We start from the raw sequence: 19,161 nt of genomic DNA, 5'->3' as shown, positions 1-19,161 counted from the left end.
AGACATTGGATAGACACTGAATAGACACTGGATAGATACTGGATAGATACTGGATAGACACTGTATAGATACTGGATAGACACTGGATAGACACTGGATAGACATTGGATAGACACTGGATAGACACTGGATAGACACTGGATAGATCCTGGATAGACACTGTATAGATACTGGATAGACACTGGATAGACACTGGATAGACACTGGATAGATACTGGATAGATACTGGATAGACACTGGATAGACAGTGGATAGACACTGGATAGACACTGGATAGATACTGGATAGACACTGGATAGATACTGGATAGACACTGGATAGATACTGGATAGACACTGGATAGACACTGGATAGACATTGCATAAACACCAGATATATCCTGGATAGACACTAGATAGACACTGGATAGATCCTGGATAGACATTGGATAGACACTGGATAGATACTGGATAGACAGTGGATAGACACTGGATAGATACTGGATAGACAGTGGATAGACACTGGATAGATACTGGATAGATCCTGGATAGACACTGGATAGATACTGGATAGACACTGGATAGACACTGGATAGACACTGGTTAGACACTGGATAGATACTGGATAGACACTGGATAGACAGTGGATAGACATTGCAGAAACACTGGATATATCCTGGATAGACACTGGATAGACACTGGATAGATACTGGATAGATCCTGGATAGACACTGGATAGACACTGGATAGATACTGGATAGACACTGGATAGACACTGGATAGATACTGGATAGACACTGGATAGACAGTGGATAGACATTGCATAAACACTGGATAGATCCTGGATAAACACTGGATAGACACTGGATAGATACTGGATAGACACTGGATAGACAGTAGATAGACATTGGATAGACACTGGATAGACACTGGATAGACACTGGATAGATACTGGATAGATACTGGATAGATCCTGGATAGACACTGGATAGATCCTGGATAAACACTGGATAGATACTGGATAGATCCTGGATAGACACTGGATAGACACTGGATAGACACTGGATAGATCCTGGATAGACACTGGATAGATACTGGATAGACACTTGATAGATACTGGATAGACACTGGATAGATACTGGATAGACACTGTACACACCGGATAAACACTCGATAGACACTGAATAGACACTGTACACACTGGATAAACACTGGATCGACACCAGATAAACACTGGAAAAACACTGGATAGATACTGGGTAAACACGGGATAGAGACTGGATAAACACTGGATAGAAACTGTATAAACACTGGATAGACACCAGATAAATATTGGATAGACACTGGGTAAACACGGGATAGACACTGGATAGACACTGGGTAAAAACTGTATAAACACTGGATAGAGACTGCATAAACACTGGATAGACACCAGATAAATATTGGATAGACACTGGGTAAACACGGGATAGACACTGGATAAAAACTGTATAAACACTGGATAGAGACTGCATAAACACTGGATAGACACTGGATAGTCACTGGATAAAGACTGGATAGACACCGGATAAATATTGGATAGACACTGGGTAAACACGGGATAGATACTGGATAGATACTGGATAGATCCTGGATAGACACTGGATAGATCCTGGATAAACACTGGATAGATACTGGATAGATCCTGGATAGACACTGGATAGACACTGGATAGACACTGGACAGATCCTGGATAGACACTGGATAGATACTGGATAGACACTTGATAGATACTGGATAGACACTGGATAGATATTGGATAGACACTGGATAGACACTGGATAGATACTGGATAGATACTGGATAGATCCTGGATAGACACTGGATAGATCCTGGATAAACACTGGATAGATACTGGATAGATCCTGGATAGACACTGTATAGACACTGGATAGACACTGGACAGATCCTGGATAGACATTGGATAGACACTTGATAGATACTGGATAGACACTGGATAGATACTGGATAGACACTGTACACACCGGATAAACACTCGACAGACACTGAATAGACACTGTACACACTGGATAAACACTGGATCGACACCAGATAAACACTGGATAGACACTGGGTAAACACAGGATAGAGACTGGATAAACACTGGATAGAAACTGTATAAACACTGGATCGACACTGGATAAACTTTGGATAGACATTGGGTAAACACGGGATAGACACTGGATAAACACTGGATAAAAACTGTATAAACACTGGATAGAGACTGCATAAACACTGGATAGACACTGGATAGTCACTGGATAAAGACTGGATAGACACCGGATAAATATTGGATAGACACTGGGTAAACACGGGATAGACACTGGTAAACACGGGATAGACACTGGGTAAACACGGGATAGACACTGGATAAATATTGGATAGACACTGGGTAAACACGGGATAGACACTGGATAAATATTGGCTAGACACTGGTAAACTTTGGATAGACACTGGGTAAACACGGGATAGACACCGGATAAATATTGGATAGACACTGGGTAAACACGGGATAGACACTGGATAAATATTGGATAGACACTGGGTAAACACGGGATAGACACTGGATAAATATTGGATAGACACTGGGTAAACACGGGATAGACACTGGATAAATATTGGCTAGACACTGGTAAACTTTGGGTAGACACCGGATAAATATTGGATAGACACTGGTAAACTTTGGGTAGACACTGGGTAAACACGGGATAGACACTGGATAAATATTGGATAGACACTGGATAAACACTGGATAGACACCGGATAAACATTGGATAGACACTGGATAAACACTGGATAGACACCGGATAAACACTGGATAGAATCTGTATAAACACTGGATAGAGACTGGATAAACACTGGATAGAGACAGGATAAACACTGGATAGACACTGGATAGTCACTGGATAAACACGGGATAGACACTGGATAAACACTTAATAGACACCGGATAAACACTGGATAAACACTTAATAGACACCGGATAAACATTGGATAGACACTGGGTAAACACGGGATAGACACCGGATAAACTTTGGATAAACACCGGAAAGACACTGGCAAGGGTAAAATAAAGACAGAAAATGCCGGAAATCCTCATTAGTTGAGGCAGGATCTGAGGACAGTTACTGTCCCAACTCCATGATCTGGACGATCATCAACAATGTCAAACAAACAAAGAACAAAGAAATGTACAGCACAGGAACAGGCCCTTCGGCCCTCCAAGCCCGTGCCGACCATGCTGCCCGACTAAACTACAATCTTCTACACTTCCTGGGTCCGTATCCCTCTATTCCCATCCTATTCATGTATTTGTCAAGATGCCCCTTAAATGTCCCTATCGTCCCTGCTTCCACCACCTCCTCCGGTAGCGAGTTCCAGGCACCCACTACCCTCTGCGTAAAAAACTTGCCTCGTACATCTACTCTAAACCTTGCCCCTCTCACCTTAAACCTATGCCCCCTAGTAATTGACCCCTCTACCCTGGGGAAAAGCCTCTGACTATCCACTCTGTCTATGCCCCTCATAATTTTGTAGACCTCTATCAGGTCTCCCCTCAACCTCCTTCGTTCCAGTGAGAACAAACCGAGTTTATTCAACCGCTCCTCATAGCTAATGCCCTCCATACCAGGCAACATTCTGGTAAATCTCTTCTGCACTCTCTCTAAAGCCTCCACATCCTTCTGGTAGTGCGGCGACCAGAATTGAACACTATACTCCAAGTGTGGCCTAACTAAGGTTCTATACAGCTGCAACATGACTTGCCAATTTTTATACTCAATGCCCTGGCCAATGAAGGCAAGCATGCCGTATGCCTTCTTGACTACCTTCTCCACCTGTGTTGCCCTTTCAATGACCTGTGGACCTGTATTTTAGATCGTTCAGCATTTTCTGTTTTTATTTCAGAATCCAGCTGATAACAGAGCCACCTGTGGGGATTTGTGCCCGGTCATCGTTCCGAGGTCGCTGTCAGGGCAGATCCCCTCGAAAATAAAGCATCTGGCCCTGGAGATTGGCAGGCGGCCATTCGGCCCAGTCAGGCGGTGTAAGAATTCGTGCCAATGGCACTTGCCCAGCATCTTACACCCCCTCCCCCGTCCCGACTCCCCACCTTCCCAAAGATCCAACTTTAAAAAAAGTTACTCCTGAATTAGCTTCCTTGGCTCCTGTCCATGCAGAATAAAAATCCCACCTCCCCTTACTGCCCCTTTTTGGCAAGAATCTGGAATCTGGATCCTGAATCTTTCTTATTCTCGATGTGGAGATGCCGGCGTTGGACTGGGGTGAGCACAGTAAGAAGTCTTACAACACCAGGTTAAAGTCCAACAGGTTTGTTTCGATGTCACTAGCTTTCGGAGCACTGCTCATTCCTCCTTATTCTCATCATCAAATAAAACCCTTCAGGAATCACAAACCTCCTTCACTGGCTGCACTCTGTCTGAATTGAGACTATCGTGAATTAGCAATTCCGGCTGCCTGGGGCTTTCACAGCAGTTTGAACAATTAAAGTCCTGGTGTATAATTACAATGGTGACACTTCCCTGGGTGGAGCTGGGAACAGAGCTGAGAGTCTGTGCAGATGTTGGGACCATGTTGAGGCGATCATATTACTGCAGTTAAACCCAGACAGATGTTCATTTCGTCACAGCCCCAGGACAAGTGCCCAGTTCAGTCTCCACTCCCCGGGCTCCTCTCCAGCGAGCAGTCCGCTCCAGTTTGTTGGAGAGTCTTCCAGGAGCAGGGCAGAGTCTCCTGCAGCCTGTGCGCCATGCTGCTGGCAGCAGCCCCCCGGCTCCTCTCCAGCTGTGTTGCAAAGTTCCCCTCGGCCAGAAGTTCCTCCACTTTCAGCGCGACCGCCTACATGCCGGAGGCAGCGGCTTTCTTCGGGGTCAGGGACTACCAGGGGCTGCGGGATCACTCCGTGAAACAGCCCGAGCGCTTCTGGGCAGCCTTGGCAAGGGGCAGGTTGTCCTGGATCACCCCCTTCCACACGGTGAGCGACTGCGACCTGGGCCAGGGCAGGATCCGCTGGTTCGAGGGCGGGCAACTCAATGTCTCAGGTGAGTGGCTGTAACCTGGGCTGGAATGCACAAGACTGGGGACAGCTATACTGAGGGGTGGATACAGTCGGGGAGCTTGGTGTACAAGTTCACAGGTCCCTAAAGGCAACTGCTCAAGTAGACAAGGGGCTGGATTCTCCCCAAATGGGACTGTGTCCCCCACTCCGGCGTACAAACGCTGGGGTTTTACTCCAGAGATTCCTGGAAAAAAGATGAACTAATTCAGTGCCCTGCAGGGGGCTGGCAGGGACCTGGGGTGATTGACACAGATTTAGCTGTGGATACGGGCCCCCACATTTCCAGTGTGTCCGCACAGTCGCCCGGCGCTGGCCTCCAGCAGATGCGCCGAGCTCCATGGTGGACTCGGACCGCGGAGCCTGACGCAAAAATTAGACCCCCCCCCCCATCGGCCAGGCGCCCGAGCATCTAACTGCGCGGACCTAACCCCCGGACGCCTATAAGCCCCGTCCCCGGTGTCCGGTCCTCCTGGGTCTGCAGCCGCCATGGCAGCATTCCGGCCGGCAATACCAGGTTCGTTCCCGTCGGGAACTCGGCCGGTCGAGAGCGGAGGTTTGCTGGGCGGCCCTCTGTCAATGGGCCCCCAGCCGCGCGGCGTACTCCGCGATCACGCCGATTCTTGGGTCCCGGAGAATCGCCGGACCGGGTCCGATTTTGGCGTGAGAGTGGATTCTCCGCCCCCACACAGGCCGCGATTTAGGCGCTGGGCTGCAGAGAATCCAGCCCAAGGTTGTAAAGAAAGCACATGGAATGCTCTCCTTCATTGGCAGAGGTATAGAATATAAAAGTAAGGATATAATGTTGGAATTGTGTAAAGCACTGGTGAGGCTACAACTGGAATATTGTGTGCAGTTCTGGTCGCCACATTCCAGGAAGTACGTTATTGCTCTGGAGGGAGTGCAGAGGAGGTTTACAAGAATGTTGCCAGGGCTGGAAAAGTGTGGCGACGAGGAGAGATTGGATAGGTTGGGGTTATTTTCCTTGGAACAAAGAAGCTGAGGGGTGACTAAATTGAGGTGTACAAAATTATTATTTTTTTCTTTTTTTAGTTAGAAATTTAGAGTACTCAATTCAGTTTTTCCAATTAAGGGGCAATTTAGCGTGGCCAATCCACCTACCCTGCACATCTTTGGGTTGTGGGGGCGAAACCCACACAAACACGGGGAGAATGTGCAAACTCCACACGGACAGTGACCCATAGCCGGGATCAAACCTGCGACCTCGGCGCCGTGAGGCAGCACGGCTAACCCTCTGCACCACCGTGCTGCCCAACCCTTGTGTTTCTGACCCACTATCTGGTTGTCTGTGTCAATTCCAGCTGGGTTGCTGATTGGGTGATTATCCATGGGATAGAGGCAGAAATCAATTAGGTCCCACCTTCCGTTTGCTAAACAGTAACTCCCTCCTGGGAGTGTACGCGTGTTTGTGTGTGCGTGTGGCCATGACCATCTGTGTACATGTCTGTCTGTGGATTGGCACTTGTGGTTGGGGAGGGGAGAGAAGTGAAGGAGAAAAAGGTGCAAGGGGTGAGGGCGGGAGACGAGTGGGGTGGGGGAGAGAGAGAGACGGCAGAGGGTGGGGTGCATGGCAAGTGGGGAGAGTAGTGGGGCAAGAGAGGTAAAGGGGAGAGGGGAGAGAGGGAAGAGGAGAGGCACAGAGGAGGAGTGGGAAGATGGAGGGGGAGGCAGGAGGAGAATGGAGGAGGGGCAGGGAGATGGCAAGGGGAGGCAGAAGGTGAGGAATGGAGGGGAAAGGAGTAGGTGGGGAGGAGATGAATTGAGGGGGCAAGTTGTATAGAGAATGAGATGTGGAGGAGTTGGCGGGAGAAGAGACATAGTGGCACAGTGGTTAGCACTGCTGCCTCACAGGCCAGGGGCCGAGGTTTGATTCCGGCCTCGGGTGACTGTGAGGAGTTTACACATTCTCCCCTCGTCTGCGTGGGCTTCCTCTTCCAGTCCAGAGATGTTCAGGTTAGGTGGGTTGGTCAGTCCTGTCCTGTCCTGTCCAGTCCAGCCCAGCCCAGTCCTGTCCAATCCAGTCCAGTCCAGACCCAGTCCTGTCCTGTCCTGTCCAGCCCAGCCCAGCCCAGCCCAGTCCTGTCCTGTCCAGCCTAGCCCAGCCCAGTCCATTCCAGTCCAGCCCAGCCCAGTCTTGTCCCATCCTGTCCTGTCCAGCCCAGCCCAGCCCAGTCCATTCCATTCCAGCCCAGCCCAGCCCAGTCCTGTCCTGTCCTGTCCAGCCCAGCCCAGCCCAGTCCATTCCAGTCCAGCCCAGCCCAGCCCTGTCCTGTCCTGTCCAGCCCAGCCCAGCCCAGCCCAGCCCAGTCCAGTCCTGTCCAGCCCAGCCCAGTCCTGTCCTGTCCAGCCCAGCCCAGTCCATTCCACTCCAGCCCAACCCAGCCCAGCCCAGTCTAGTCCAGTCCAGCACATTCCAGTCGAGTCCAGTCCTGACCAGTCGAGTCCAGTCCAACCCTTTCCAGTCGTCCTGCCCACCCATAGAATCACAAGCGCTCCGTATACACAGGATCTGCTGAGACGAGGAGGAGCGTAACAGACATCTACAGATGTTGAAAGATGCCCTCGTACGAACGGGATATGGCGCTTGACTCATCGATCGACAGTTCCAACGCGCCACAGCGAAAAACCGCACCAACCTCCTCAGAAGACAAACATGGGACACAACCGACAGAATACCCTTCGTCGTCCAGTACTTTCCCGGCGCGGAGAAACTACGTCATCTTCTTCACAGCCTTCAACATGTCATTGATGACGATGAACATCTTGCCAAGGTCATCCCCACACCCCCACTACTTGCCTTCAAACAACCGCGCAACCTCAAACGAACCATTGTTTGCAGCAAACTACCCAGTCTTCAGAACAGTGACCACGACACCACACAACCCTGTCATGGCAATCTCTGCAAGACGTGCCAGATCATCGACATGGATACCACCATTACACGTGAGAACACCACCCACCAGGTACGCGGTACATACTCTTGCGACTCTGCCAACGTTGTCTACCTCATACGCTGCAGGAAAGGATGTCCCGAAGCGTGGTACATTGGCGAGACCATGCAGACGCTGCAACAACGAATGAACGGACATCGCGCAACAATCACCAGGCAGGAATGTTCCCTTCCAGTCGGAGAACACTTCAGCAGTCAAGGACATTCAGCCTCTGATCTCCGGGTAAGCGTTCTCCAAGGCGGCCTTCAGGACGCTCGACAACGCAGAATCGCCGAGCAGAAACTTACAGCCAAGTTCCGCACACATGAGTGCGGCCTCAACCGGGACCTGGGATTCATGTCACATTACATTCATCCCCCACCATCTGGCCTGCAAAATCCTACCAACTGTCCTGGCTTGACACAATTCATACCTCTTTAACCTGGGGTTACCCCATCTCTGGATCTGTAAAGATTTAATCACCTGCTAATGCTCGTATTCCAAGCATTGTCTGGCATCTTTGAATCTGTCTATATATATGTTTCTGGAACATACCTCTTCATTCACCTGAGGAAGGAGCAGCGCTCCGAAAGCTAGTGACATTGAAACAAACCTGTTGGACTTTAACCTGGTGTTGTAAGACTTCGTACTGTGCTCACCCCAGTCCAACGCCGGCATCTCCACATCACTGCTTCACAGTGGCATCTTTTACATCCATTTGAGAGGTCAGATAGGGCCTTGGTTTAATGTCACCTCGAAATGACAACAGCCTAAATCCTTTATACTCAAGACTCTAGAGGAGGGCTTTTTCTTCTTCCTTATTTCACGGGAAGCGGGTATCACTGGCAAGGTCAGCATTTATTGCCCATCCCTAATTGCCCTTGAACTGAAAGGCTTGATCATTTCAGAGGGCAGTTAAGAGTCAACCACATTGCTGTGGGTTTGGAGTCACCTGTAGGCCAGACTGGGTAAGGACGGCAGATTGTGGGCAGCACGGTAGCATTGTGGATAGCACAATCGCTTCACAGCTCCAGGGTCCCAGGTTCGATTCTGGCTTGGGTCACTGTCTGTGCGGAGTCTGCACATCCTCCCCGTGTGTGCGTGGGTTTCCTCTGGGTGCTCCGGTTTCCTCCCACAGTCCAAAGGTGTGCAGGTTAGGTGGATTGGCCATGATAAATTGCCCTTAAGTGTCCAAAATTGCCCATAGTGTTGGGTGGGGTTACTGGGTTATGGGGATAGGGTGGAGGTGTGGACCTTGGGTAGGGTGCTCTTTCCAAGAGCTGGTTCAGACTCGATGGGCCGAATGGCCTCCTTCTGCACTGTAAATTCTATGATTTCCTTTCTGAAAGCAAACCAGATAGATTTTTTATGACAATCAATTGTATCACTTACTACAACCATTACGGAAACTCATTTTCAATTCCAAAATTATTCACTGAATTTAAATTCCACCAGCTGCCGTGGTGGGATTTGAACCCTTGTCCTCAGAGCATGAGCCTAGGCGTCTCGATTCCTAGTTCAGCAACATTACCATTACAGCTCCACCTCCTCCTAACTCCTTCTTTTAAAATTTAGACTACCCAATTCATTTTTTCCAATTAAGGGGCAATTTAGTGTGACCAATACACGTACCCTGCACATTTTTTGGGTTGTGGGGGGGGGGCAAACCCACGCAAACACGGGGAGAGCCGGGATCGAACCTGGGACCTCGGCGCCGTGCGGCAGCAATGCTAACCACTGCGCCACCGTGCTGCCTCTACCGCCCCCTAATTCTGAGTGTCGGAAGACAAGGGAGCCATGGGCTCTGGGACCAACGTTTCTCCATTTCAAACCATCAACTACAGAGCGATTGAAAATAAAACATTCCAGCAGCTAAGTGCCCTTGACACAGCAAGTAATTAATGGAAACCTTTCTGCTCATAAAACATATGAAAGGGCTGCTTGTTGTAAGGGTTGCGCAGTGTTACCTCCGAGTACAATTGTCAGTCCGTTCTTTTACTTCTCCTGTGCAGTCTCACACTTGCTTTGCAGCAAGCGGTTGGGTCAGAGAGGCTGATGGGTCATTTTTACAGAGTTGCCAGGCCAGGATCACATGGGTGGATAGAGCAGAGCACTGGTGTTACACACTGCCCAATACGGCCCTGCTTTCAACGTCTACCCCTCATGAAGGAATAAATATATATTTTTAATTGCAAGAATGAACCCAGGAACGGTTTCATTGCTGAGGTTGTCCCAATCTAAGGTTAGCGAAGTAGATGGGAAAGCTAATGCTACCAGGTATGTGTGAGGTCTCCCGGAGCTCATTTTACTCCTGATCACGGTGCTGCCAATGTGAAAATGCAGAATTCTTGTCATTGGCAGCATATGGAGGGACTGTTGATTTATTTCAGGGGGCTGTCAGAATCCACCTTTCAGACCGGCTGATCCCACGTCTGACGAGGATCACTGTCCAGGATAAGAAATGGGGAGAATAGCAGTTACCAGAAGACTGGCACCCCTGCAGTGTAATAGTACCACCCACTCTCTCTCCTGTAGACCAATGTTTCCTAACGTTTCATCTTCCAAAGCCATGATTGCTGCCATCCAGAGGGACGGGGGCAGCAGATACCTGGGAACCCCACCACCTGGGAGATCCCCCCCAAGCCACTCACCATCCTGACTTGGAAATATATCGGCCGTTCCTTCACTATCGCTGGGTCAAAATCCAGGGCTTCCCTCCCTACACCTCAGAGACTGCAGCTGTTCAAGAAGGAAACTCACCACCACTTTCTGAAGGGCAACTAGGGATGGGCAATAAATGCTGGGCCTAACTAGCGACGCCCACATCCCGTAAATGAATTTTTTAAAAATCCTCTTGTTGGTATTTGTAGTGAAATTTCACACACAGGGGCAGCACGGTAGCATTGTGGATAGCGCAATTGCTTCACATCTCCAGGGTCCCAGGTTCGATTCCGGCTTGGGTCACTGTCTGTGTGGAGTCTGCACATCCTCCCCGTGTGTGGGTTTCCTCCGGGTGCTCCGGTTTCCTCCCACAGTCCAAAGATGTGCAGGTTAGGTGGATTGGCCATGCTAAATTGCCCTTAGTGTCCAAAATTGCCCATAGTGTTGGGTGGGGTTACTGGGTTATGGGGTGGAGGTGTTGACCTTGGGTAGGATGCTCTTTCCAAGAGCCGGTGCAGACTCGATGGGCCGAATGGCCTCCTTCTGCACTGTAAATTCTATGATAATCTATGACAATAAAGCAGCTTCCAGTAATTATTACGTCTGTTTGAACCGGTATCTTGAGATGGCTGCAGTGGGAACAGGGATTTAATATTTCGAATCAGTTCCAAAGAAGAGTTATATTGCACTCGAAACATTAACTACATTTCTTTCTCCATAGAGGCTGCCAGGTTTGCTGAGCTCTCCAGTATCTGCAGCATTCCACTTTTGTTTTGGATTATACCTTTATCTGTTGCTTTGTATTAATTTACTCAAACAAGCAGCTTGGTGCAAAGGGTCAGATATGCTCTGCCGACAGCGAATACAAACAAGCCGATAATGGGGAAATGTCAGGTGAAACTTGGAAGTGTTGATGTTCAAAGGGACTGAAGTGTGCTTGTACAAGGAACGCGTAACGTTAACGTGCAGGTGGAGCAAGCAATTAGGAAGGGAAATGGAATGTTGGCCTTTATTGTATGGGGCGGCACGGTAGCACCGTGGTTAGCACTGTTGCTTCACAGCTCCAGGGTCCCAGGTTCGATTCCCGGCTTGGGTCACTGTCTGTGCGGAGTCTGCACGTTCTCCCCGTGTCTGCGTGGGTTTCCTCCGGGTGCTCCGGTTTCCTCCCACAGTCCAAAGATGTGCAGGTTAGGTGGATTGGCCATGATAAATTGCCCTTAATGTCCAAAAAGGTTAGTTTAGGTTACGGGGATAGGGTGGAGGTGTGGACATAAGTGGGGTGCGCTTTCAAAGGGCCGGTGCAGACTCGATGGGTTGAAAGGCCTCCTTCTGTACTGTAAATTCTATGATTCTATTGGAGTATGAGGAATGAAGAAGTCGATTGGCCCATTTGGTCTGCATCGACCCTCCAAAAGAGCACTCTATCTAGGCCCACTCCCCGTCCTATCCCCACAACCTAACCTTCAGATCTTTGGACATTAAGCGGCAATTTAGTGTAGCCAGTCCGCCTATCCTGCACATCTTTTGGACTGTGGGATCAAAACCTGGAATTGAAAGCTAGTCTCAGTAATGTTGAGAGTGCGGGCAGCACGGTGGCGCAGTGGGATAGCCCTGCTGCCTCACGGCGCCAAGGTCCCAGGTTCGATCCCGGCTCTGGGTCACTGTCCGTGTGGAGTTTGCACATTCTCCCCATGTTTGCGTGGGTTTCGCCCCCACGACCCAAAGATGTGCAGGCTAGGTGGATTGGCCACGCCAAATTGCCCCTCAATTGGAAAAAAAAGATAATTGTTTACTCTAAATTTATAAAAAGAAAATTAATGGTGAGAGTAAAGAGTTGACCATTTTGCTGTGGGTCTGGAGTCAAATGTAGGCCAGACCGGGTCAGGACATCAGATTTCCGTCCTTAAAGGGCATCAGTGAACCAGGTGGACTTTTTAATGAATAATTTCACAGTCATTTTAAAAAAAAATTTAGAGTACCCAATTCATTTTTCCAATTAAGGGGCAATTTAGCGTAGCCAATCCACCTACCCTGCACATCTTTGGGTTGTGGGGGCGACACGGGGAGAATGTGCAAACTCCACACGGACAGTGACCCAGAGTCGGGATCAAACCTGGGACCTCAGCACCGTGAGGCAGCAGGGCTAACCCACTGCGCCACCGTGCTGCCCTGTAATTTCACAGTCATTGTAACTGAGGCTGCATTTCAATTCTAGAGTTTATTAGTTAAGATCCATCAGCTGCCATGGTGGGAATTGAACATATCCCCAGAGTATCAGACTGGGCCTCTGGATTGCTGTTAGCTCAGGAATACCACGATACCACCACCCCCTCCCCCTCATTGCCAGCATTCATAGTATTTCACTATTGAACAACATCTGCTTGCTTTTGCATTCCCTGACCTTGGATACAAAACTGAGATCCCATTTTATTTTTGTACATTTACAAGATGTGGGCAAGGCCAGCAGTTATTGTCAAACCCACACAGACACAGGGACAAAGTGCAAACTCCACACAGACAGTCACCTGAGGCTGGAATTGAAACCGGTTCTCTGAGGCTGTGAGACAGCAGTGCTAACCACTGCGCCACCATGCAGCCCCAATCTTGAAGACAGATCGGGGAGGCGGAGTGGTTTACAGTGTTATACCAGGCATCCTCCATATATCACCAGGGCAAGGTTTTGAAGAATACAAAGCAAGATTTGTAAAGAGAGTGATTGCAAACTCTGCTGAACAATATCAAAACCTTTGTCTCATTTTTCTAGTCACGCCAGAGAGACGCCTACGTGTTCTGGTCTGAATTAGGCTGGGGACTTTGGAATGGAGAGGGGATTAATAAATCTTGGACCCAGCCTGTGCAGGGTTCAAATGTTGGTATTCCAGGAATGTCAGTGTTCGGGAGATCGCTTCACAACAGCACAGAGGAAGCCTTCAAAACGTTGGCAGCGAACAGGAGCCAGTTTTACAAAAGACCAATTAGCGTCAATCCGTTTCTGTTGGCGAGGGGCATCTGCTCATCGCATTGGTGACCACATCTGGGTTTCCTCCAATGGGATTTGCGCCTCTTGAATTTGCTATTCCCACCCGTCAGGAACTGGCCAATCAGTGCAGCTGCTGAGATGCTGCTCAAATAACTCAAATCAGAATGTGCAGCAGTAATATGGGTGCCATGGTGGGCACAGTGGTTGGCACTTCTGCCTCAAAACGCCAGGTTCGATTCCGACCCTGGGCGGGTGTCTGTGTGGTGTTTGCATATTCTCCCCATGTCTGCGTGGGTTTTTTCCGGGTGCTCCGGTTTCCTCCCACAGTCCAAATGATGTGCAGGTTAGGTGGATTGGCCATGATAAATTGCCCTTAATGTCCAAAAGTTAGGTGGGGTTGCTGGGTTACGGTGATAGGGTGGAGGATGGACTTAGGTAGGGTGCTCTTTCAGGGGCCAGTGTAGACATGATGGGCCGAATGGCCTCCGTCTGCACTGTAGATTCTATGATTCTAACTGTGTTTTTATTATGCTTAGAGAGGGCTATGGTATGAAAAATAAATAAAAGATAGAAGCATGTGGGTGTTGCTTAGCAACTGGGCCTTGTAAGTTAGAGAAGCTTTTAAGTTTTAGTTAGCTAATTTATTTTTATTTGGAGACAGGTAGTGAGAGAGAAGGCAGCTCTCCCAGCTCTGCTCGAAGCAGTTGGTTTTGAAAGCTAGAGAAGGAACATCTCGCTCAGCTTTGCTAGATGAAAAGCCATACCATGGAGTAATGGTTAAGAAAACAAGTGCAGAAATCTAAAGAGCAGCCAGTTAAGGAAACTAGAGAAATGAAGATAGGTTTCCAAGAAGTCTGAGTACCAGGAGTGAGCACTGTTCAGTAAAGCCAGAGAGTCTCGAGAAGAAGGGTGAGGTGCCAGAAAGATACCTGAATGAATTTTCAGGTTTGTGAGATTTTACTACAGCCTGTGGAACGTGAGTTGAAATAGCTATGGAAATTTGTGGCTGGATCTCGGAGTTAAGTGTTCAATAAGTATAGTATTCAATTCTAGTCGCCATGCTACCAGAAGGATGTGGAGGCTTTAGAGAGGGTGCAGAAGAGATTTACCAGGATGTTGCCTGGTATGGAGGGCATTAGCTATGAGGAGAGGTTGAAGAAACTCGGTTTGTTCTCACTGGAACGACGGAGGTTGAGGGGCGACCTGATAGAGGTCTACAAAATAATGAGGGGCATAGACAGGGTGGATAGTCAGACTTTTTCACACGGTAGAGGGGTCAATTACTAGGGGACATAGGTTTAAAGTGCGAGGGGCAAGGTTTAGAGAAGATGTACGAGGCAAGCTTTTTTACACAGAGGGTAGTGGGTGCCTGGAACTCGCTGCCGGAGGAGGTGGTGGAAGCAGGGACAACAGTGACTTTTAAGGGGCATCTTGACAGATACATGAATAGGATGGGAATAGAGGGATACGGACCCAGGAAGTGTAGAAGATTTTAGTTTAGACAGACAGCATGGTCAGCGCAGGCTTGGAGGGCCAAAGGGCCTGTTCCTGTGCTGTACTTTTCTTTGTTCTTTGTTCTTTGTTAAGAAAAAGGAGACGTAAAAGGGGGTGGTGTAAAATCCTGGACTGGATTCAATGCCAAAAGAGAAAAGTGGATCGGAATCTTGGGTTAAAAGAGTAATTTTAAAAGCCCGGATTGGATTTCAGAATGCAAACTGTTACTGGAAAGCATTAGTACAAGAGAAGATTTTAAAGCATGCTTTTGGGCATGGAAATAATAATAATCTTCATTTGTGTCACAAGGAGGCTTACACTGCAATGAAATTACTGTGAAAATCCCCTAGTCGCCACACTCCGGCACCTGTTCGGGTACTGAGGGAGAATTCAGAATGTCCAATTCACCTAACAAGCACATCTTTCAGGACTTGTGGGAGGGAATCGGAGCACCCGGAGGAAACCCACGCAGACACAGGGAGAACGTGCAGACTCCGCACAGACAGTGACCCAAGCCAGGAATTGAACCCGGGTCCCTGGTGCTGTGAAGCAACAGTGCTAACCACCGTGCTATCTTGCCGCCCAATCTCTCATGTGATCATCATCGGGAGCGGGAGGGGGTGGAATCTGAGGAGAAATCCACAGACACCAACTTGGGTTCACAGGAGGCAGTGTATTTGACCACAGTCATCTTGTGTGTTTAAAGAGACGTTTTTGTGACTTCCGGGTGCGGCGATGACCAGCTGAGTCGCACGTTTCAGCAGCTCCCTGTGAAACGGACTTTTGGGCTCTTGATAGGAGCCCCAACGGCAATTTTAACGGCTGAAAACACCGTGCGGTAAACCAGAAGGGTGTTCCCCCTGGACACGGATGGAAAAAGGAGAGGAAAGTGGCCGGATTGCAGCGGATCCTTTGGAACAACGGCAAGGAAGGCAAGCAGAAACCAAGATGGCGTCGGAAGGTGGCAGTTTCATATGGGGCCCTGAACAACAAGAGTTTTTGAAACGCTGCGTGGAGGAGATAAAAAAGGAAATGAAGAAAGAGTTGTTGGCCCCGATATTACAGGCGATTGAAGGGCTGAAAGAGGAACAAAAGACCCAGGAGCAGGAGCTTCGGGTCGTGAAGGCGAAAGCAGCAGAGAATGAAAACGACATACAGGGCCTGGTGGTGAAGTCGGAGATACAGGAGGCACACCAGAAACGATCTGTGGAGAGGTTGGAGGCACTGGAAAATAACGCAAGGAGGAACAACTTGAGGATTCTTGGCCTTCCTGAAGGTGTGGAGGGGGCGGACGTCGGGGCATATGTGAGCACGATGCTGCACTCGTTAATGGGAGTGGAGGCCCCGACGGGTCCGTTGGAGGTGGAGGGAGCATACCGAGTTATGGTGCGAGGACCGAGAGCAGGAGAAACTCCCAGAGCCATAGTGGTGAGATTTCTCCATTTTAAGGATAGAGAAATGGTCCTTAGATGGGCGAAGAAAACTCGGTGTAGTAAATGGGAGAACGCGGTGATCCGCGTCTATCAAGATTGGAGTGCGGAGGTGAAACGGGCGAGAAGGAGGGCGAGCTTTAATCGGGCCAAAGCGGTACTTCACAAAAAAAAGATAAAGTTTGGAATGCTGCAACCGGCAAGACTGTGGGTCACATATCAAGGGAGGCACCACTACTTTGAGACGGCGGATGAAGCGTGGACTTTTATTGTAGAAGAAAAATTGGAATGATTGGACTACGAAAATGAACGTTTGGACAAAGTGGTGGGACGAGTGGGGGGGGGGGGGCGAAGAGGGATTGTATGATTAATCCTGCGGTATGGTAACTTTCTTTCTCCCACAGGTGGTGATGGGGGGAGGTGGGGAGGGGGAGGAGATGGGGCGTTGGCCATGGGAGGCGGGGCCGAGGGAGAGGCGCGGGCTTGGTTCCCGCGCTATGATAATTATGGCGGGAATAGAGAAGCAGGAAGGAGGGGGCGCCGCACGGGGCGAGCCGTGATCACGGGGGGAAGCCGAGGTCAGCCAGAGTTTGCTGACTTCTGGGAGCAACATGGGGGGAGTAATTACGCTAGCGGGGGGTCTAGCGGGGGGGGGGGGAGGGGGGAATTACGGGGTTGCTGCTGCTGGGGAAAGGGGGGAGTGGGTGCGGGAAAGGATGGGCGGGGGGGCACCGTCTGGGAGAAATACAGCCGCGTGGGAACTGGGCGAGAAGCTGGAAAAAGATGATGGCTAACCGGCAAGGGGGGGGGGTGGGAAGCCCCCCAACCCGGCTGATCACGTGGAACGTGAGGGGGCTTAACGGGCCGATAAAGAGGGCACGAGTACTCGCACACCTTAAGAAACTTAAAGCAGATGTGGTCATGTTACAGGAAATGCACCTGAAACTGATAGATCAGGTTAGGCTGCGCAAAGGATGGGTAGGGCAGGTGTTCCATTCGGGGCTGGATGCGAAAAACAGGGGGGTGGCTATATTAGTGGGGAAGCGGGTAATGTTCGAGGCAAAGACTATAGTGGCGGATAACGGGGGCAGATACGTGATGGTGAGTGGCAAATTACAGGGAGAGATGGTGGTGTTGGTAAACGTGTATGCCCCGAATTGGGACGATGCCAATTTTATGAGGCGAATGCTAGGACGCATCCCAGACCTAGAGACGGGAAAGCTGATAATGGGGGGAGACTTCAACACGGTGTTGGAACCAAGGCTGGATAGGTCGAAGTCCAGGACTGGTAGGAGGCCGGCAGCAGCCAAGGTGCTTAAGGATTTTATGGAGCAGATGGGAGGGGTAGACCCGTGGAGATTCAGTAGACCTAGGAGTAAGGAGTTCTCGTTTTTCTCCTATGTCCATAAAGTCTATTCACGCATAGACTTTTTTGTGTTGGGTAGGGCATTGATCCCGAGGGTGAGGGGAACGGAATATACGGCTATAGCCATTTCGGATCATGCCCCACACTGGGTAGGCTTGGAGATAGGGGAGGAAACAAGAGGGCGTCCACCCTGGAGAATGGATATGGGACTAATGGCGGATGAGGGGGTGTGCTTAAGGGTGAGGGGATGCATTGAAAAGTACTTGGAACTTAATGACAATGGGGAGGTTCAGGTGGGAGTGGTCTGGGAGGCGTTGAAGGCGGTGGTTAGGGGGGAGCTGATATCAATAAGGACACATAAAGGGAAGCAGGAGAGTAAGGAACGGGAGCGGTTGTTGCAAGAACTTTTGAGGGTGGACAGACAGTATGCGGAAGCACCGGAGGAGGGACTGTATAGGGAAAGGCAAAGGCTGCATGTGGAATTTGACTTGCTGACCACAGGCACTGCAGAGGCACAATGGAGGAAGGCGCAGGGTGTACAGTATGAATATGGAGAGAAGGCGAGCAGATTGCTGGCACACCAATTGAGGAAAAGGGGAGCAGCGAGGGAAATAGGGGGGGTGAGAGACGAAGATGGAGAGACGGAGCGGGGAGCGGAGAGAGTGAATGAAGTGTTTAAGACATTTTATAAAAAATTGTATGAAGCTCAACCCCCGGATGGGAGGGAGAGAATGATGGAGTTTTTGGATCGGCTGGAAATTCCCAAGGTGGAAGAGCAGGAAAGGATGGGATTGGGAGCACAGATCACGGTAGAAGAAGTGGTGAAAGGAATTAGGAACATGCAGACGGGAAAGGCCCCGGGACCGGACGGATTCCCAGTTGAATTTTACAAAAAATATTTGGACTTGCTCGCCCCGCTACTGACGAGGACCTTCAACGAGGCAAAGGAAAGGGGACAACTGCCCCCGACTATGTCAGAAGCAACGATATCGCTTCTTTTAAAGAAGGAAAAGGATCCGCTACAATGCGGGTCCTACAGACCAATCTCCCTCCTCAATGTAGATGCCAAGGTCTTGGCCAAGGTAATGGCAATGAGAATAGAGGAATGTGTCCCGGGGGTGGTTCATGAGGACCAAACTGGGTTTGTGAAGGGGAGACAGCTGAACACGAACATACGGAGGTTGTTAG

The 19,161-nt window shown here is 49.6% G+C and overlaps 1 protein-coding gene across 1 annotated transcript in view; it reads left to right on the top strand.

Annotated features, from left to right (window-relative positions):
• The first annotated feature begins 4,647 nt into the window (after positions 1-4,647).
• The window catches only part of LOC140404763 (acetyl-coenzyme A synthetase 2-like, mitochondrial), a 73,866-nt gene continuing 59,352 nt past the window's right edge, over positions 4,648-19,161 (top strand). The window contains exon 1 of the mRNA XM_072493483.1: positions 4,648-5,077. Within this exon, the coding sequence (XP_072349584.1) occupies positions 4,648-5,077 (430 nt within the window). The remainder of the gene's footprint in view (positions 5,078-19,161) is intronic.

This window comes from Scyliorhinus torazame, chromosome 2 (genome assembly GCF_047496885.1).
Source record: "Scyliorhinus torazame isolate Kashiwa2021f chromosome 2, sScyTor2.1, whole genome shotgun sequence".
In the NCBI taxonomy this organism is placed as follows: domain Eukaryota; kingdom Metazoa; phylum Chordata; class Chondrichthyes; order Carcharhiniformes; family Scyliorhinidae; genus Scyliorhinus; species Scyliorhinus torazame.
The sequence above is the reverse complement of the archived record's forward strand: the minus strand, read 5'-3'. Positions and strand labels throughout refer to the sequence as shown.